An 8,734-nucleotide genomic window follows, 5' to 3' on the forward strand; every position below is an offset into this window, starting at 1 on the left:
TAAAAAGCCCGTTGCAGAATACAACCAAATGCTGAGGAACGTGTGGTACGCTGCGACTAAACACCCCGATGCATAGAAAACTATCATAAGCCTCGTCATATATTGGCGTCCGTTTTGACGGCACAGTCACGCTCTTGAGGTCTTTCGTTCTGACTGCCTGCTCCTACAGTTTCCTGCGGGAGCCTATGCTCACTTATCTTCTGGTGCGTGACAACGCACATAACTGTGTGCGGTATTCTTATGACGTCGATGCTAACGGCCCAGTGTGATGAATTTGATGGCCGGACGTTGTCGGCCGAGGCTCCTATGCTATCTTCACCGCGGTGGGGTGCCAGTCAGCCGTTTTCACCGTTACCCTTGCTGTCCGATTCTTTCAACGCGTCGTTGAGTTTCGGCAATCTCACATGCGACTACTACCAGAGATTTGTCCTTGTCCGAGGAACAATGGTCGGTCACCGGTTCCACTAAATTCTCTGTCAAACCCGCCCCATAGCGAGCAATAGATGCAGATCTGTTGGACATGCCTTACGTGCAGTCTGCCACTGCTGGGAATAAGGCACGGAATTAAATGTGATATGATGAATGGAGAATCTCCGGTTACTAGCACAGTTTCATTCGACTATTACCGCAGGGCATAACAATCCCGTTTGACAGGACAGGAATGTTGCACACGTAAATCCTCACATATACCAAAAAAGCACACCAAGCGCGAAGCAGCTCCACAAGGCGTGATATAGGACAACGCCAACTAGGCGAGCAATCTACGCGATGCTGTGTAGTCTTCGATAAAGGCCAACCACGTGAGGAACACGAAAGCTGCTGAACCGCGAGAGAGTCGGAGTCATCGTGGCTGGTCGTTGGCAGGATGATTTAGCTAGACATTCGCTGCCTCTGTTTTACCATTCCCCCGTATCTGCGAACAAACAGACAATTACTCGTTCGCAAGTGAGGTACCAGGGAAAGATAACCAAGACGCAGGTCTAGTGGGGACACATATTCAACTCACTTTTGCGTGTCTGGAAGCGTTATGTTATTCTCCTTCCCTTTTCGCCGCAGGAGATACAAATAAAGTGATCACTTGCAACACGAGGGCACATGTCGACGTCGAAAAGCACATCTCTAGCAGTTTCCTTCTTACATGCCCATCATCATCATTGTAGCTGTGGGATTCATCCGCGGTAGTTCATTCAGAACGGAGCTGTCGATTACGGAGAGTCGCCTAGCCCCAATGAGGTCGAAATTTTTGTCGACAATCTTCCCCATCGGGACCGTGTTTGCGTGATGCCAGATACTGGACATATAGGAGAGCGCATATTTTGCAACAGCCTTGGGGTCTTGCGCATCTGCATATCACGTGAGGGGCCAAGGGAAATACAAGCAGGAACGAAACGATTCACCAAGCATACTTGTTTATTCCCTGACAGCCGTCAACGTGCTGCTACCCTGCGACTCTGTAGACCCTAGCTTGTTGCATTATGAGAAGAGGGGTACTGCAGTCGAATTTCGGGCTAACAGATTATCCCAACTAACAATGAATTCAAATCCTGTCTAATACGCTGAGCTCGAGAGTGAAGATAAACAAGGGACATTCGCACCGCAACACGTGACATGGGTGGTTGGAAAACGACATTTGACGCTTCAGCAATAGAAGAGCAGCCGTGAAACATGCCCGGGAAATCTGCGGTAAGACGAAGACACAGAGTTGGAATTATGATCCAAAAAGCTCACTTGGTAAAAGAGGGGGATACGTTGCAGCCCACTGGACGCCTGTGAATGCTTTTCCCAGTTGGCCTGGAAAAGGGATCTCAGGTACATATTGTCTTGTTGCCTCTACTTGGGCAGCCTCCTGTAGCAATTCGCTCATCTTGTCCCTCCTTTCAGCTGCCGTGCTGAAACATTTGGAGTTGCCAAACACGGTGCAGCAGACATCAGCGGCCGGGCAGAAGGGATCAAGGCCGCTGCCTGTTAACGGCGAACAATCTGCTCGGCACTCCTCCACCGCCTGCCTTAGCGCCACTGTTTCTTCACCGGCACGAGATATCGAATGGGGCTGCTGCTCACTGGTCATGGGAGCGGAACAGGGGAGGGTAGAATTTCTCGGAGAATTCTGTGTTCCCGTTTCAGGCTTCAGGGGCCAGCCCAGGAATGCCTCTGCGGCCGCTGAAGAGATATACGCTTCCGATCGTGCCTTTAGGTGAGTAACGTATGAATCAAAGTCGAAGCCGATCTGCACAAGGCGCAACAGCGGTCAGTTTGTTACTGCAACGAGTATCAAGAAGATAAACCGTCATTTTGCTTTCGCTCACACACCTTGCCATTGCTCGACACTCAATCAGATGGACTAGATGGACTGTGAGGTTCACTACCTTCTGAACCGGTGTTTCCTCCAACAGGGCCTTGCCAGAATGACTTTCTCATCGCTGTTGGTGGATCGCCACACCTAAGGCCTATAATAATAAGCATCGATTCTGGTATACGATGTGATAAGCACGCAGGTAAAGATGCAAATTGTCAGACACCAAGTGAGTATACGGACTTTTTCTAGGCGCTTTTTAATGCCCACTGCTTCCATTTTCTCGAGGTCGAGTCCCTCCAGCACGTGGGCGCTATAATCCTCGAACTCGAATGCGTCATCTCCTGAGAAAACGCAATTGCGCAGGTGCTGCAGCAGCAGCTGTGGACGCGGGTATTCATGTTCCAACTGGGACTTTATCACGTGTCGTCCGGAAACGAGGTTCAGCAGTATGATCTTTGATGGAAAGCACCACGCAGATGCATCTGTCAAATAAATGCCCTGTACCTTCAGTTTGAATATCCCCGTCCCTGGGAATTCCTTGGAGTTTTCGAGGCTTAAGTTTCTCGTCGAGCTTGACGATCCGCCGGAGCCGCCTGTGTTTCGGAGGTATAAGATCTTGAAGATGGTTCTGTATCTGCAGAAACATTTGATCTGGCCAGCGGAATGAACTTACGTGCAATGGTACTGGAGGAACGACGTAGTAGCAACGTCCGGCTCTGCTTTCAGGGGAGATTGAAAAAGATGCGCCATACTCGTAGTTTTTTCAGTGGGGACCTAAACACAGAGCCCTCCTTGAACGTGTGTCTGTCTATAAGATGTAAATAGTGGAACGTTTTGGCTCGTCCACGTGACCATCAAGGTCGCACTCTTCTAAAATAGAGGGAATTACACACAGATGTCGGCAGGCCCCCAGTGTGAGATTGAACAACGAAGCCCACTTACTGTCTGCAGGGAACTGTAGCACCCCTTTACTCAGTTCTGCCACTCTTGTAAGCGGCAACGTTATAACGGCTTGGCCCCTCATTGATATACCGCCAGCGGTTGCACAGTGTCTTCTTTGAAGACAAGGCTCGGAAACAGAGACTGTGCTACGGAGGGGAATGATAGTAGGGGGGGAGACTTGGGCACGCTAAATCAATAGTATGGTTTCTTTTCGTACGCATCTTATTTCCGAGCCCGTTGACACTTAGATGGTAGTAAAGAGTACGACTGACTCCGCGCCTCCTGCTCTGCAGCCGCAAAACAGAAGTATCTCTGTCGGCCCCAAAGTCGCGCTCAGGGGGTGCAGATACGCTGCGTCCCGAATGCTGTTTTCAGGAGCGATTACCTACCAAGAAGAAGTTTGCCGGTTTTGTCAGGAAGACAGTAGATGTGCTCCCCATTGTAGTCATGAGGTCCAGAAGGCCATTCAAGATTGTTGCAGGACACGAGAAAGCGCTGCTATCTTGCACGATCTTCCTACAAGCCAGAGGAATGACACCCTGTTCCAAAAAGTCACCACGACATAGTCGGCGGACGGAGCGTCTAAGGAGGTGATACGGGAAGGGCTACCGTTTATCTCATCGGCATCGTATCAGTTGTAGGTATCACCGTAGTATGATGGATGCTTTCGGCTGAACGTTGAGTCCTTCTTGATATTTCTTTTGGTTGTATACGGTGAGGTGTGGCGTTCGCAATCAACACTAGCAGCAGGCACGTATTCTCCAGATTGAAGTGGCGACATGTCAATCAGACTACCAACTGCGCTTCGCAGCTGCTGGAAGGTGGCAGTTGGAGAAGTCGTCACCCAGCATTGAGCCACGCGAGGTGCCTATCCGGCTGCCATAGCACAGTTTTCCGAGGCAGGTTGCTCGTTGAGTGCGAGCTAACGCACCGGTAAGTGTCTTGTTTTGCCATTTTGAGCAACGTTGAGACGCCACGAACTGCATCGAAGAGATCCTCTTCGTGTTGCAAGTGATTGCTATTCACTTCGAGTTTGCCATCTTCCGACACACGGACTGATCCCCGTGATTTCGGTTGCGCGGTATAGTAGAAGTTCGCGTACACTTGCCTGCAGCGGAGAACGTAAAAAAAGAACGACATGTTGCTCGCGGGGGTTTTTGCTCGTGCGAAAACTCCAGCGGGTCATGCTCTTGCTCCACATATTCTTGCAGAGCCACGCGGCGCGACACGTGGGAACCACAGATAATCTCGTGAACGCGAAATCGGAGGCTAAACTTTTGGCAGGCTTGCATGCTCCTACGCTACAAGGTAAGAATCTGCCTACATCGACAGGAAGCATCTAGTGGCGCGGGTAAATCCTCACCGGAAGCATTTGATGATAGGGTACGCAACTGCGCAGAGCGGCTTCAGCAATGCAAGGCCAAAAGGTTCTCTATGCTCGGAACATGCTTGGAGCGTCTCAAACAGAGCGTCTGCCACTGGATCGCTGCGAAACAGTGGGGGCAGAATGAATCTTGTGGCGTATATCACCCCTTCAGCAACGCGTGCCCCACTGACATGGCCGATGGGAACAGCCGAGCATGTTAACGTTGGAGACTGTAACCTGCAGGACATGTACCAAGGAGGAGCAAGAGCAGAAATTTCGTTTCTACTCCTGTGTGTAGCGGTTTGAGGACCCTTCTTTAGAAGTACACCTTCTCCAGTAAGTGATAACTATGTTGTTCCCGAAATAGTAACGATAACAGCGGTCATGCGTTCCAGACTATGATCGATAGCCCCACATATGTGAAGTGGGCCGATTCGCAAACCTCAAACTTTACTGGCACCATCGTTGACACAAAAACAAACACGTTGACAGTATGCGAGAGTGTGTGTGCAAAGTGGAAGGGGTGAGCGTGCACTCCACGACGGAAGCAAAGGCCACATTATGTTTCTGTCGGAAGCGATGTCCTGCATTATCAGCCACCGAGGCGTCCGGCTGAAAAATCTTAGAGACAGCCTACAGAAATGGCTCTGTTTCGGGGGGCGGCTGGAGCTCGCTCGGATTGCGCGGACAGGTCGGTCCGAGGAGACGAATGCCCGTAGCTTGGCAAATCCGTGCTGGCTCTAATTCCCCGAACCAGGGGAATAAATGGTCCTTCAGCGTTCCCGTTAGATGAGGCGCAACCTGCTCTGGAGGAGTGGGAAAAAGGATATTCATTGCCCGAGCATTTCCTACACCGCCATCGTCTGTTCCTTCCTGGTGACCTCCCGAAGCTCCGTCTTGACGAATTCCTACAGCATCATCAGTGTCGGGGAGTTCGAGTCCAACGATGAGGCGATCATCTTCTTGCAAGCTGGAGAGACGACCAACGATGTTCGAGGAGATTTGATGTTCTCTTTGTTCTTTCTGGCTTCGGATGGATGAGACTTGCTTTCGTCTCTGTCGCATTAACTTCTGTCTCCCACGTCGCCGACTGTTGCCTCCCCCCTCTGTGTGCGATTCATTGCCTTCAGCTGCATCCAATTTCCGTACGGGTGACACTGGAACAGGCTTTATTTTATCGGGGTAATGCTTCTGGAAAAGGTTAAGTGTCACAAATACACGGTCAATAAATGCCTGCCCTAAACAAACAGCAGAAAGACAGAGCAACAGCCCAAACGCGTTGTGCTCCAGTGTCCCATACTGATTGGCAGACCTGCAACGGACGGAGCCCCCTCCTGGGACTTGTAGAACTACTTGTTAGGCCGCTGAGTCATTTACAGAGTTTTACGAAGTGACGAATTTCTGAAGAACATATGTGTAATGCTTGTAAAAAATGAGATAACTCGACGGAAGGTGCACCTGTAGGATGCATTCCCCGATTTCCAAGGAATTTTGTCGCGGTTGACATAATCTGGGAGACAGGAGAAGCACGATTCTCATCTCAATTGATAATCGCGATGTCTGCTGTAGGCTTGAATCGCTGATTTATCCAGAGAACCCGTTTGCATGCGACGCTACAACCAACGTCAAGAAACCTGTGCGCTTGCAAGTGCCTCGAAATTGAATACTGCTCGATGTTCGTGTGTCTACTTTTTACGCTATCCCTGTTCATGAGCGAAAATCGGCATATTCTCAAAACCCAACGACGGACCACTTATTCCGCAGTGCATACATGATTCTGCTACTGTCTGAAATGGACGTACCAAGAGTCGGAATTTCCAACACCGGCCGCGCTCTGATCTGACGAATTTGTGGTAAGGGGCCTACTCCTGATACCATAGAAAAAGCCAGAAATCCAATGCCTAGATGGGTTTTTCCTTTAATCGTCACAACGCGAGGTCGGGATACCGACCTATTGGAAGGATATACCAGCATTGACGACCAAGAATACTATTTTTGGAGGGGCTTGTCCGAAGGGGTGGTTGTTCGCGCAGCTTTCATTCGTTACTTACCAGACCGATAGAGAAGCGCAGCAGTCTGTATGGCGCCGGCACTTATAATGATTCGGCTTTTGTCGCTGTCTTTGATGCATGCGCGACGCCACGTGGTTCTGTCGGTGGGCTGCAGCGTCGCTCCCGGAAGCAATTCAGTGGCATCGACGGCATAGGATGTGGCGTCGAACAGGGTGCCAACCCACTCGCCCAATCCTGGAGGAAATCGACAAATGGAGGCAACCGCTTTTTTCTCCACTGTTTTCCGGAGATCCCCTTCAGCTTCACTGTGCGGAACGTGCGCCCGTCTCCAGCACTCAGTATCGCTTTTCTTCCTGTCGTTGAATTCGGTCGTACAAGCACCGGCGGTTGGCTCCATTTGCCACTGGACCTTGGAACCGCATACGCTTCCCCTTCTAGTCTGGATGCTCGCTAGCTGATTTGGGGAACATGAGTTGTCCAGATGCCATACCGCTGGCCATTGCAAGCTCTAATAATCTCCTCCTGTTCGATATTGACTAGTGCATGGAATCCCACCATATAAAATGCGGATAAATATCAACCCACATGTGTGCAAGGCACTTGCCTGTCTCAGAAAACACTTACTTGCGCTACTTGATGCTTGGGGAACCTGGACTATGTTCCCATTTCCTTGTGTATCCTTGGCTGTGGTTTTGTGATAGAGCACGCATTTAGCTATTGGTCCATTCGCGTCCCTCTCCCACTCGACGCGCTGTCAATCACATATCCGAGGATCACATACACCGACATCGTTTTTCCAGGAAACTTGTCCAGTACAGGTATTCGGATGTGTTCGCTCTCTGGCAAAGTGTCCTCCCGTGCGCCGCCTAGGTTAAACTTGTTTCGACCTCTGCTAGACTGCTGACACTTACTTCAACAAAGTTGTTCGTTCTGACAGTCAAATTTTTCCGAAATCCTTTTTTCACATATCCTCTGGAAACGAAAAAATCTGAAGCCATTCGGAAACCGTCCTTGTTGCTGAATTGCGTGTAAGAGTTCCATTGGTAGCCCATCTGTTAGAAGGCAGAACCTCATTCCATTATTGAATGAACGGGAGACCAGGTAGTCATTTTCACCGCTTCGCCGACGTTGGGGGTTGCCAATCGAGTTCCCAATGATACCACCCCACCGTGATCCTGACGGTACTGCGCATCCAGGTGCACGCAATGCTAATTCTTCATGTCTCCAATATCCTGCTTTTTATCAGTCACTGCGGCTCTAACACATGGAGCTCACCTTGATGCCAGGAGACGGCTGAGCCGGAAGACTTCCCCCCACTGGTTCGTATCCCTGGCGTCTGAGAGCCTCACCCACTGCAGGGCCAAAGCCTGTATCGGCTGGTGTCACATACTGGGCAACGTCATCACCGAAGATATTCTGCACTTCCTTGTGCGCCTGAAGGTGAAGGCATCGTCACAAAAACGCCCAGATAGCTGGAGCTGCAACGAAAGGGCGTGTCAGTAACGCCGTCCCATGAAGTGGATAGGCCGACTGCCCTGCCTACCACGCAGCATGTAGGCTTTAATCAAGGGTGTTCAGGAAAGTAGAACCGCGAAGCGTATCACCATACCGACGTTGCTGTTTTACCTGCCGTCCTTCCTTCCCGACATCATCACAGAGCTGGGAGTGGCTACAGACCCAATTCATGGCCTACATCCAGTGCGTTTATACGTAGATTGCCCTTACCTTCCCAAATAGATTTTCCTCCCATCCTGCGTTGTAGACGCGGTTGAGGTACTCAAAAAATGACCAGGGCTCTTCTATGTAAATTCCCAGGCTGATAGAAGTGCCTCCACCCATAACGGTGCCCACGTGAGTGATCACGCCATTTCGCGTCGATATAGGCTGACTGATACTTGGATCAGCTATGCCCATTCCTGAGCGGCGTGGCAGTCAGACATACAGTAACTGCTGAAGAGGATCAATGCTCCTCAAGCAGTCGGCAGGTTATTTGCCTTTCGAGTTTGAGCCATTGGAAGCAAGCGCTGATACGGGCGGTCGCCGTACCGGCAAGGATGTGTTTCTAGGTCATACATTTCTTCAGCGATTCTTGAAAGTTAAAAATAGCAAAACATCGGG

The 8,734-nt window shown here is 50.4% G+C and overlaps 1 protein-coding gene across 1 annotated transcript; it reads right to left on the reverse strand.

Moving 5' to 3' along the window:
• Positions 1 to 1,134: 1,134 nt before the first annotated feature.
• NCLIV_007660 (hypothetical protein) lies at positions 1,135 to 8,530 on the reverse strand (the record flags this gene model as incomplete). Its single annotated transcript, XM_003880277.1, has 11 exons — positions 1,135 to 1,343; positions 2,801 to 2,930; positions 3,628 to 3,754; positions 4,170 to 4,346; positions 4,602 to 4,724; positions 5,242 to 5,842; positions 6,407 to 6,472; positions 6,656 to 6,850; positions 7,241 to 7,367; positions 7,892 to 8,050; positions 8,342 to 8,530. 11 exons carry the CDS (start codon positions 8,528 to 8,530, stop codon positions 1,135 to 1,137), a joined length of 2,103 nt encoding a protein of 700 aa, XP_003880326.1.
• Between the last annotated feature and the right edge of the window lie 204 nt (positions 8,531 to 8,734).

The sequence above is a fragment of the Neospora caninum genome, chromosome III, assembly GCF_000208865.1.
Source record: "Neospora caninum Liverpool complete genome, chromosome III".
NCBI classification, from domain to species: domain Eukaryota; phylum Apicomplexa; class Conoidasida; order Eucoccidiorida; family Sarcocystidae; genus Neospora; species Neospora caninum.